At 48.2% G+C, this 12,107-nt stretch overlaps 1 protein-coding gene across 2 annotated transcripts in view; it reads right to left on the reverse strand.

Annotated features, from left to right (window-relative positions):
• Positions 1-12,107, reverse strand: part of AMOTL1 (angiomotin like 1) — a 114,515-nt gene that overhangs the window by 61,759 nt on the left and 40,649 nt on the right. For both annotated transcript variants that reach the window (XM_032426101.1, XM_032426100.1), the window contains exons 2-3: positions 6,367-6,519; positions 873-1,785 (exon numbers count right to left, since the gene is read on the reverse strand). In XM_032426101.1, the coding sequence (XP_032281992.1) occupies positions 873-1,726 (854 nt within the window). In that variant the 5' untranslated portion in view covers positions 1,727-1,785; positions 6,367-6,519. The remainder of the gene's footprint in view (positions 1-872; positions 1,786-6,366; positions 6,520-12,107) is intronic.

The following is a 12,107-nucleotide window of genomic DNA, read 5'->3' on the forward strand; positions in this document are numbered from 1 at the left end:
GAGACCCAACTTGGCTATCACCTCCCCTGCGGGGCTCTCTCCAGTGCCTCTGGTTGTGAGTTATAGGATCTCTCTGGTTCTGAGCACTCTGCATACTGTCTTCAAACAGCCCACTACAGAGCAGTGATGGGCTCAGATGCTGGTCCCCCCAGGACAGTGCCTTAAGGTCCTTGAGGGGGCGGGGAGCCCTTCTTTATCTCTGAACCTGGTACAAGGCCGCACAAAGGAGACACTCGGGAAGTGTTGCTGAATCCAGCCATCATTGGAAGAGGGATTAGAATAAGGGCAGTGGAGGGAAGAGATGTGGACAGTCAGGACACTGGAACGTAGCTCCAACAGCCTCAGAGTAGCAGATTATGGAAATGTAGGAGTCTCTCCAGGCTTTAGCGTCTCATCTGCTCAATACAGAGGTGAAACTCTAAGATTTCTATGGCCCCTTTAACTCCTCTGTTCTAGCATTCAGACTACATTTTCCTTTCAAATCTACAATGAAGAAAAGCTCCATAAAAACCCCACGGTAATAATATGCTCCAGGAGTCTGGACGCTCTCCACAGAGCCAGCCAGGAAAATTACTGTTTTGCCTGGCCACTAGGCAGAGCTCCCAAGGACAGCCAACAGCTGAGGCTCCTCCCCTAAATTCATAAAGCCCCAATTGCCTTCTGTTACATTTGGAGAAAATCCTCCATTGATCTCTGTTCTGTTTCACTCTACGTATTCTGGCCCAAAAGTGGCTTATTAAGTATCATGCGCAACAACAACAAAAAAAACCCAGTGGCTAAAACCCAACACGCCTTGAAAATAACAAGCGCTGAGAACATGATCACTGAATTTCAAAAAGCCAGGTTAAACCCATGGCTTGATAGCTAATCACCTCGTTACCCCGTACTCTGGGGGCGGCTGGTACCGCAGGACGGCCACTTCCGTTCTCGCGGGCTGAGGAGCAGGATAAGGCTTGACCATCTCATGGAGCATCCCTGGGTGCTGGTCACTGTAGAAAAGTCCATGCTCCTGGGTCTTGCTGACGGGGGACATCATCTGCTTGGTCTTGTAGGGGTACTCAGGTGGAGGACCCCGGGGGTCCAGCACTTTACCTGCAGGCTGGGCTGGGGAGGGTCCCCCTCCTGCCTTGAACCCCTTTCCATTCCCTGAGCCAGGGAGGTGCTGCTTAGCACCATTCCTCTCCAACGACAGCTGCATGATCCTCTCACTGAGAGAGCGGACGTGGCCCTGCTTGAGTTCTTTCAGCGCCTCGTCCTTATGCGCCTGTCCACTGTTGGCACGGTTCACCGTGGGCCTCCCCTCAGTCCGGGCCTTCTGACTGCTGCCCCCCGCCATGTAGTAACCATGGCCGGCAGCCCCCTGCTGCTGCTGCTGGCCCCGAAAGAACTGGGACTGCGCCTTGGCCTCCTCGTAAGTGGGCAGCTCCTCATTGTTCTGCTGAGGCTGCGTGGACCGCACCTGTTTCTCCATCACCGTATTGTCCACCTGGTGTTCTTGACCCTGCGGTTCCTGGCGTGCCGACTGGTAGACCATTGGTGGGTCTTCTTGAGCGAGGTTTTCCGTGGAAGAAAAGCTGTTGGTGGGGTGGGCAGGTCCTGCGCTCCCTGTGGCCTGGTGCTGAATGGCCAGCAAGTTCATGTTCTCGGTCGGGGTGCCATACCGCAGTTGTTCCTGGATCAGCCGCTGTAACACTGTCCCAGCTGCCGCATCCTCGGAACCTCTCATTTCCACCTCTGAGGTCCTCAGGTGGCTCGGGGGCTGGAAGTGACACAGGGGGTCCTCAACTGGAAGGCAAACAGAGGGAAAAGGGTATCAGGAGGCGCCACAAGCATACAGGTCTGCATCTACATGCTGAGTAATTAACATGGGAGCTACAGTAGCCTTTATTCTTTTTATTTTTCTTTCTTACAGATTATGTATTTATTTATTTATTTGAGAGAGAGAGAGAGCGCGTGCACACGAGGGCAGGGGAGGAGCAGAGGGAGAGGGAGAAGCAGGCTCCCCACTGAGCAGAGAGCCCAGTGCGGGGCTCAACCCCAGGACCCTGAGATCATGACCTGAGCTGAAGGCAGACGCTTAACCGACAGAGCTGCCCAGACGCCCGCTACATAGCCTTTGAAGACAGCATTTCAAATACACCACTGCCTCTGTTTACCCTGTGGTTTCTCAGGGAAGTGTTTCTCCCAATCACAGCGTGTCTACTACTCTCCATTCCCTCACCTCCTGCTTCCTCCTGGACCTTGCTCTGTCCTTCACGCCCTCCCTTTCCTTCAAACTCCCTGCTGGCTCCTTCCCTTCCTCATATAAACATGCCAAGTCCTTCCCATCTTAAAAAAAAAAAAAAAATGGAAGCAAAAAAAACAAGATCAAACAAAAAGGAATCGCCTTTTCTTGGCCCTACCCATGTACCTCTAACTGCCACTGTGTATCTGTCCTCCCCTTCTCTTCTGATTGTCCCTCAGTAAGCAGTCTATACTCCGTCTCCACTTCCCAAACGCCCCATTCACCGCTCTCCCTAAGCTCTGATTAGCAAACAAGCCCAATGAGAATATTCCATCTCCCGTATTACACACCTCACCTCTCTGAAGCATTTGGCATGGTGATCATCTACTTCCTGAAATGCTCTCCTGATTCAGCATCCAGGTCTCCCACCCCAACCCCTTCCCTGGTTCCGGCTCCTGCCTCTCTGTGCACATCTCTGGCTCCCTTTTCTCCACCTGCCCCTTAAATTCTGGTGTTTCCCACAGCTCTGCCCTGAAAGCTCTCCCACCCTCACTCAACAGAATCTCCTGGGGCATCACATTGGCCACCTGTCTTCAACTACTGACTCATGACCCACATCTACCACCACCAGCAGATGGCCCATTGGTTCTCCACACTCAACATGTCTTCCTCACCCCCAACACTTACCCACCCACCAAACCCCATATCCCTGCCTCATCTAAGCCTTGCCAAGCCAGAAACCTGGGAGTTTTCCAATGTTCCTTCTGTTCCCTTACCCCCAACATCTAGTATCAGCCTGCCAACTTTACCTCCTAAACACCTCTCCTAACCCTCTTCATTCCCTCCCAATCTCCAAGTTTATTACTGATAACCACAATATAACTGTAAGAACCATTTTAAAAGTGCATATGATGTATCAGGTATTGTGCTAAATTCTCTCCATATGTTATTTCGTTTATCCCGCATATAATCGTATGAGGCACATGCAATCATGAGACAGATATTAATTTCCCCTATCTCACGGATGAGGAGAGAGGTTCAGAGAAGGCAAATGACAGAGGTTACAGAGATAGGAAGAGCCAGAATCAGGATCTGACTCATTCTACAAAAAAATATCTGTGTTTATTCCACAACACTGCAAAGCCCTTGGTGTCTTATACCCAGACAATTCCAGCAGCCTCCTTATCTATTTTTCTGACACTAGTCTCGTTCCCAACTCCAAACCCACCCCGTAGACCTCAACCTATCTTCCACATTACCCTGAAAGATGGTTCAAATAGGAAAACCTAACTATATCACTCTTCTGCACAAAATTCCTCAATAGTTAATTACACGATGAAACTGACATTCTACGCTCGGATGCAGCAGGTACTGCGCTACCTGATCCAGCAACATTTCAGGCCACCACCACCACCTCCCCTCCCCGGCCACCCCTCGGCGTGTAAGTCCAGCAGCACCTAAGACCACATAGCTCCCAGACAGGCCAGTTCTCTCCCGTCTCTAGGGCCTTTGCTCACGTTCTCTCATCTCTGCTGAGAGAGATGCATCTCACCACATCTTCTTGGGAGATTCCTAGACATGCGTCAAGTGAGAGCTCCGCAGCTACTTCTGAGTACAACCTGTCCCGCTGCCGCCCAGCAGGCTTGAGCCCTCCTCCTGAGCCCCCGCTCCATTTGTACGGATCACCATTAGGGCTATTACCACAGTAAGTAGCAGTGATTTATTTACACAAGACTCTTAACTTCTTAAAGGCAAGGATCATGCCAACTCACCTGGGTCTCTCTAGTGCACAGCCCAGTGTCTGCATGTAATGGGGGATTAAACATTTAACCAAAGAATTCCTACATGAGTGCCACGAAATATAAAATTTATTCATTCCACAACAATACTAGTAAGCAGTGTGTTGAGGAAATTATAGAGCATTAGGATAGTAAAAATTCCAGCACTTACTATGGGTGTGACCTCGAGCAAATCACTTACTCTCTCTGAGCTCCATCTCCTCGGGGGTAGAGTGAGGGAACAGAACTAGATCATGGCCAAGTAGCCTCACTTCTACAATTCCAGGCAACGATGACTCTGTGTTTCTATATATACACAGAATACCTCGTCTCCCCGCAAACCAGCTTTCTTTCCCAAGGTTGCCTTTTTGTTTGTCTGTGTTTTCTATAATTGGCATCCTAATCATGTGAGCCATCCAGATAGAAATTTCAGACGTACTTTTGGCCCTTTGTTTCCTTTTCTCCCCATGTTTGATCAACTGCCAAGCTAGTTTTTCTCAGTCCAGTGAAATGAGAAAAAACAAAGGTGGTAGGACATGCTTACAAGATATATACGTATATTGCCCATATACACGTGTATATACACAGACACTTGTCATTAGGTTTATGCCTATCTTTTTTTTGGCAATGGCTGAGAAGGGTCACATCCCTCTTACTCTTTTTGGTATTAAAATATGAGAAAAGGTGACACTAGATGACATTTTTAGTGTCTTTGCAATAGCAAAAGACTGCAACCCTAACTTCCAGGCCCTCAGCTGCTTCCCAGGCTCTGGCTCTCCCTACCACTTGCCCAGAGGTCCCGAATAGCCTCCTAACATCTCTTGCCTCTGGCCTCTTCTTTCAATCCACACTGCATCTATGATCTGTCCTCTTCTACTAGAACTCAAGAACCAGATGGCAGAGTTTTCTCTGCTGTCTTCACCTGCTATCTCCAGTGCCTAAAACAACCCTGATACCTAGAAGGCATTCAGAAAGTGATTGTCCAGCAAATTCAAGAACTTTACAGATTGGGTCCTGAAGCTCAACTCTGATCATACCACTCTGCCTCTTCCTCCCCCCCAACCCCACCCCCCAAATCACACCTCCAAGACCTCAGGCAAGTTATTTGGCTTCTCTGAACCTCTCTCCTCTGTAAAATTGGCAGACTTCATATTTGCTCTGTAAGACTGCATGTGCAGTAAATTCGAACTTATTCCCTACTTTCCGAGAATGTATACTGTAACTAAGATATAAACCCAAAACTCAACAATAAAAAATTTCAAACACGAAAAACAGGTTATTGGAAGTCCACATAAGATGAATTGCCAAAGAACTGTAATAAGCGATGAAGAACCCAAGGAAAGAGAGATCAGTGTGGGCTGAAGTGGGCCACACCCTCACTGTGCAAATCTTCCCCGCCAACCTGTTACATCCGGGCATTCAGACAGGTGCTGGGGGTAGAAGGTAAAGAGAACACAGTCCCTACCCTCAGGATAACTGCTCTGAAAGGCTTGTGGCACAAGCAAATTCAAATTATTGTGAACAACTTAAGTAAAAATTCAAATAAAAAGACAAATATATTTCCAAAAGATAAGCATTTTGGGGGGAAGGAATGGGGTCTCATCAAGCATGAAAACTACTGAATTCCCTTTTCATAAGCATGTTTGCCAAGAACCAGGAGATCCTTCTGGTTCTTTTTTTTTTTTTTAATATTTTATTTATTTATTTGACAGAGAGCAGGAGAGAAAGTGAGAGAAAGCACAAGCAGGGGGAGCAAGCAGAGGGAGAGGGAGAAGCAGACTCCCCATTGAGCAGGGAGCCCGATGCGGGGCTCGATCCCAGGACCCTGGGATCATGACCCGAGCCAAAGGCAGATGCCCAACGGACTGAGCCACCCAGGCGCCCCTCCTTCAGTGGTTTTAAAGATTCCCTTCCATTTTTACCAATCTCAAAAGCCTGCAAAAATAGGCAAGAAGTTTTCACAAAGGAGGCAGCTCCCTGCCTACTATAGTTTTGAATTTCTTCCACACTTCTCAATTATTTGCAAAAAGAGATAAAAGTGAAAGCAGAGAAGGAGAAAAAGTTCTGGGAAAGAGTACAAAAAAGTATTTAGGACTTAGAGAAAAATTAGGAATAAATGGTATACTCTCAAGTTCCTACATAAGAACTCTGTCTGTTGAAAGAGTCACATATTATTGTAAAATAGTCTATTGACACCATAGCCCAAACATTAAAAATAAGGCACCTACCAAGAAAGAGACAATCAACAATACAACTGGCTGATTTTTAAAACAAGGCTAGAGAAAAAATTACGCAAAAAGGCTAAAAATCAGAAACATATGATCATCTTGTTTTTCCAACCCACATGCCAGTAAAAGGACTTACCAACTTTTTCCCTGATGCCACTACCGTTTGCCTCCACCGTCAAAGCAGATGGTTCACGCCTCCCAGAATAGAGCTGGAAGTCTGGGAAAAAGTAGTTGGGGTCTTCTAGAATCGGGGCAGGACTACCGGGGCTGTAACCAATAGGAGGGGGACCTGGGGAAGAAGCAAAGTGCCTATTAGTGCCCACGAAGTCCTTCCCTCGCTCCTTCTTGTGTGACTCATGAGAGCCCACGAGGCATTCTCCCACATTCAACTCAGAGCTGTCTTTTTGATTCATAAAATTCCAAAGTTACCATTCAGAATTATCACAAGTCCAGCCACCCACCAAAATGGCCCATGAGGTCAAAATAACAACCTTTAAGACACACTGAGTGAAGTCATGATGCTTTCACACCAGCCAGTTCCCCGGGTGCCCCGCAGCAGAAATCAAGCCCCCTGTGGAACTGGACAAGTCCCCGAATTCGGGATGGTCAAGGTGGGGGACGGAAAGGACAGGGGTGGAGAGGCCAGAAAAGGATACTAAAACGGGAAGAGCAGCTGGGTCACCGAAGACATAAAAGACACAGAGAGGGGTTGGCCGTGTTGCCATACCACGCGGGAGCAGAGGCCCGTCCCGGCCCTGGACAGAGCGCACAGCCCCACTCAAGGATCTGGAGCCCCGTGCAGCAGTGGGAGCCGGGGACATGGGCTCTGGCTCTCTGCCGAGCACTGGCCTTTTGGCCCCAGTTTATCTGCTTCACACACAAACTGGAGTGTGCTTCCTGTTCCAATCAAACGTGACACAGTAGTCAACCCTACAGGCACTGAACATGAGATACCACTACAATAACACTGATAGGCACACACAACATCGTGGGAACACTCGGCAGCGCGGGCCCGGGCCCTCTGCCCTCTCTGCACGGACTTCTCTGCTTGGCCACCACATGGAAGGCTCTTTTTGGGCCAAAGCAGCTTCGTTTACTCCAGGGGAAGAATCATGCTTTTTTATTTTAAATTAAAATCCTTGACCAAATGATAATTCCATTAGAACAAAAATGTTTCTCAGCTCTAAAATTTTATTTATTTATCTGAGAGAGAGGGCACCACATGGAAGGCTCTTTTTGGGCCAAAGCAGCTTTGTTTACTCCAGGGGAAGAATCATGCTTTTTTTTTTTAAATTAAAATCCTTGACCAAATGATAATTCCATTAGAACAAAAATGTTTCTGAGCTCTAAAATTTTATTTATTTATCTGAGAGAGAGGACACGAGTGGGGGGCGGGGGGAGCAGCAGAGGGAGAGGGAGAAGCAGACTTCCCGCTGAGCAGGGAGCCCGACCACGACACGGGGCTCGATCTCAGGACCCTGGGATCATGATCCAAGCCAAAGGCAGACACTTAACCCACTGAGCCACCCAGGCGCCCCAAATATTTCTCAGCTCTAACTTCAAACTAATTTGAAAGTAATATGAAATTTCTTGCTAGGTTTTTTTATCTGCTCCTTTCCCACAAGGCCAAAGCTAGCAGTACCTAATTATTCTGAGGCCATAGATGGGGGTTTACTCATCAGCCTCCTCAATTTCTTTACTTCAAAACACGAAGTAATATTTGCATGTTTGCTCACATCTATCATTGGCACGTGTGGACTAGAGAGAAAAAATATAATATTTATCTTATAAAGTTAAACTAAATAATATAGTGTGACTCTCATCTTAAAGATGAAAATAAACCAAATCTGAATGACATATTATACGGAGATCAGTCTAAAATTGCAGTTCCAATGCCTATGACATTATCTGTCAGGGTGCTCTTTTTGGCCCACCTGCCAGGAGTATCTTGGAAGAAACTCACTCTTTTCTGGGCCTCACCTTCTACATCTATAAATCTAAAAGTCTCAGGCTAAAATTAGGAATCACGGATGGCCTGGATCCTAAGGCAAATCCTGACCTGGCTTCTACTTCAGCAGGTGGAAATGTTGGTGGGAAATTAGAGAAGTGCAAGGTGCAACGTTGGCGGCACATTACAGTCACCAGGGAACTTTTAAAATCCTAATACCCGGGGCGCCTGGGTGGCTCCGTCAGTTAAGCGTCTGCCTTCAGCTCAGGTCATGATCCCAAGGTCCTGGGAGCGAGCCCCGTGTCAGGGCTCCCTGCTCAGCGGGGAGCCTGCTTCTCCCTCTCCCTCTGCCCTCCCCCCTGCTGGTGCTCCCTCATGCTCTCTCTGTGTCAAATAAACAAATAAAATCTTTAAAAAATAAATAAATAAAAAACAAAATCCTAATACCCAAGCTTCCTCCAGACCACTTCAGCTGGAATCTCTGGGGACAGGGCCCAGGCATTTGTATTTTAAAGAGCCCCTCAAATGATTCCAGTGTGCAGCCAAAGCTGGAAAGCCCTAAGCTGGAGGGAGAACAGTGCACCCAGGCAAAAATCCCCAAACATAAAAACACCTTTCTGTACCCTCAGCCCTACCCCCACCAAATCAGCGTGAGAGAGGAGTTGAGGACCCACACATTTCAATAAAAGAGAGAGTGGTGTTTTCTCATAGTGGATCTGGCTCAGGAATGGCATGTGCAAGCATATGACAACTTTGGGTGACGCCATCCAGTCACGTGACTCAAAATTTTAAGTGAGAACGGAGAGCAATCTGCTAATGAAACGGAGGCCTAATTAAGGGTATATATGTACATGTGTATATGCATATAAAGGAATGTGTAGGGTGTGTGTGTATGTATAGATACATGCTTTCAATATAGAACCTATTAAGAACCTCTGCACTAGCCCTTCTCATCACTACAATGAGACAGTTAGGAACCATGGTAACAAGCCTCAAGTGAAAAACATTATGTACCTGAGGCGCTTTCTGTTGGGTGTAGAGTTAAAGCCCTTCTCCTGGAGAGCAGAACCAAGATGCAGCCTCACCTACAAGCTGGACTTAAAACAGAGGACCCTGGCTCCAAAAAGCACCAATGAGCTGCCTGAATTGCCGGCCAACATCAACCAATCAGGACGAGGCCTTTCCAACCAATCAAGATGAAGCCTTCTTCCCCCCGCCCCCTCATTAGCATATTAAACCAGCGTGGGAACCTGAGGGGGATCTTTATAGTAGCTGCGCCTCCCTTCTGCTCTGGGGGCCGGTCTAACTCCTCTCTGTTAGTGCTGAGTCTCCCTTAGGCTCCAGCTGTAGCCCCGGTAAAGCCTTGCCTGTGTCTTTGATTTTGGGGTCCAGCCTCGTTTCTATCCTTGCCCAGCCCAAGAACCAGTAACAACAACCCTGGTAGAAATTGATTTTCCACACCTTATCCAATGGCCCGGCAAACGAGAGCAAGTTCAAGGGCTCCAGGCCACAGAACATACGGAGAGCAATCCTTGAAAGCGCCCCTCTGTTCCCCCATCAGCAGAGAGGGCACCAGAGATACGCCGCCTTTCACCATTTTGTCTACAGGCCTCGATATTATGAAAGCAAGAAAGCACATCTCACACATCCGCAGACGGAGGCACAGGATGTCCAACCACATATCAACAATCGTTTAAGACTTTTTTTGTACACTCGGGGGTCCCACGCATGCCCGGAGAGTCATGTTCCCACTGCTGCCCCACTCCTTGGAGCTGAAGAAAGAGCCCAGCAGATGACCAGACGGACCTCGCAGAAAGGCAGGCCTGGTATCATCGCGCCACTAAGCCAAGTGAACCAAGTGAACTCTCCCAGCCTGACACGCCCTACAGGAATCATGCTATCTGGAGCTTCCTCACAGGCCAGGCAAGGTAAAATGACAAGAATCTCTGTCACCGGCTCTGCTGCAGCAGATTCCTGGGCTATATGGCAAAAAAGAAAGAGAGGCCTTGCCCTTAATCCCACAGATACATAATCCTTCCCTTCCTACTCTAGCTCACGATCTTCACTCGGAACTCCTATAGCACAGATTGAGTCTCTTACCTTATGCGAATGCAGGGTACACGATCTACCCCACCAGGTCAAGGCTATCTGACATGAGAAACTGGAAGTAAACACGTGACTTATGACAACATATGAGGGGGAATGCTGTGGGCTTTGTTAGCGTTCTCCATACCCAGGAGCGAAGCTGGGAGAACCCAGGGGACACCCCCAGATACCACTCCCACCCAGTAAGCCCCTGCAAGGCCTGGCTCCTGCCCAGGGGCTCAGGCACAGTAGTGGTTTTATTTTATTTTATTTTATTTTAAAGATTTTATTTATTTATTTGACAGAGAGAGCGAGAGAGCACAAGCAGGGGGAGCAGGAGAAGGAGAGGGAGAAGCAGGCTCCCCGCCAAGCAGGGAGCCCGATGCGGGACTCGATCCCAGGACCCTGGGATCATGACCTGAGCCGAAGGCAGACGCTTAACCATCTGAGCCGCCCAGGCGCCCCACAGTAGTGGTTTTAGGGCAGTGCACAGCCAATCAAGGATTCTGCGGGCTCAACGGTGTGGTCTGTGTCCATGTAGTTGCCCCAGGGGCTTCATAAAGACTATTTCCACATAAGGTCCTCCTGACTTACTAACTTGCAGTCACCTGCTTCTTTCAAACCAATCCTTGTCCCAGAATGACGGCTGACACAGCTTTAGTCTACAGGGGAAAGTGGCAAAGGCAATGGAAAACAAGCCAAGGCCAGCATAAAGGAGTCAGCTCTGAATAGGGTCTCCCTCTGGGAAGGGGCGCGTGCAGTTCCCAAGGCTCCTGAGGGAAAGCCAGGGATCTGTTCATGCTGTGCTCCACAAAGGGAGAAGTTCTGGGATTCTGGTTGGGGGGTCAACATTTCTGCCTCATCTTGACTCTGATCCATCTCACCAAGAATGGTCCCCTTCTTCTTTACCAAATCTGCATGTCCGTGGTCAACAAGAAGAATCGTTTGCTGCTCTCTATGAGCGTGACTGCTTCTGGCTTAGTTCTAAAGCACTGAAAGCTCCCTTCCCATTATGGTTATATGCTGTTACTTTCTTTGTAACTGTCCCGAGGCTTTTAGGTAATGCGACCCTGAACAAGACTTTTTCTTTTTTTTCCCTTACTCAAAATAGCAATAACAAAGGGTCTCACTGTTGAAGGGAAAATGAATGAAGGTAAAATGAAGTGAGTTTTCTGGGATAGGCAAGAGGCAGAAGAACCCTGGTGGCCTCATCTGCTTCACCTCTACCATAACTAGTTACTTCCCTAAGATCAGATCCTGAATCTGTAAAGAGGCTAATAGAACAGGCTCACAAGTGCCCTTTACGTTTAGACACCGGAGGACATTCCAACTGTCACCCGAGTGTCACCCTACACTCACGGAGCTGGAAAATCTCTCATCCTTAAATCCCACTTCTAAGGATGCCACTTGTTTGCACGTAACTGTTTTAGCTATAGCTTCAAGTCCAAATTCTGTTTGGTTTTCAAGGCTGCCTGCTACCAGGCCCCTCCTCTGCTGTCAACAGCCTTGGTGATCCACTTGGCCTCCGCGCGTCCCATAAACATGTCACCCCATTTTCCGAGTTCCAGCTGGGAATGCCATCCCCTGGCTTCACATTCCTCTCCCCAAGTCCTTCACAGTTCACCCCAACAAAACTCACTCGACCTTCTGTCGAACACCCCCCACACACACAAGATGGCCTTCCTTCCCTCAACTATGGCAGCGATTATGATGTGAAGCGCACAACTTAGCATTTAAACATCAACTACCTAGTATTTTAGAGCAGTCATTTAATATAGGCTGGTGCTACTGTCCTGGGGAAGCTGGAAGGCAGGTGCCATACCCGTACTTGCTACTTTCTGCAA

The sequence above is a fragment of the Phoca vitulina genome, unplaced genomic scaffold (assembly GCF_004348235.1).
Source record: "Phoca vitulina isolate PV1807 unplaced genomic scaffold, GSC_HSeal_1.0 scaffold34, whole genome shotgun sequence".
Taxonomy (NCBI): Eukaryota; Metazoa; Chordata; class Mammalia; order Carnivora; family Phocidae; genus Phoca; species Phoca vitulina.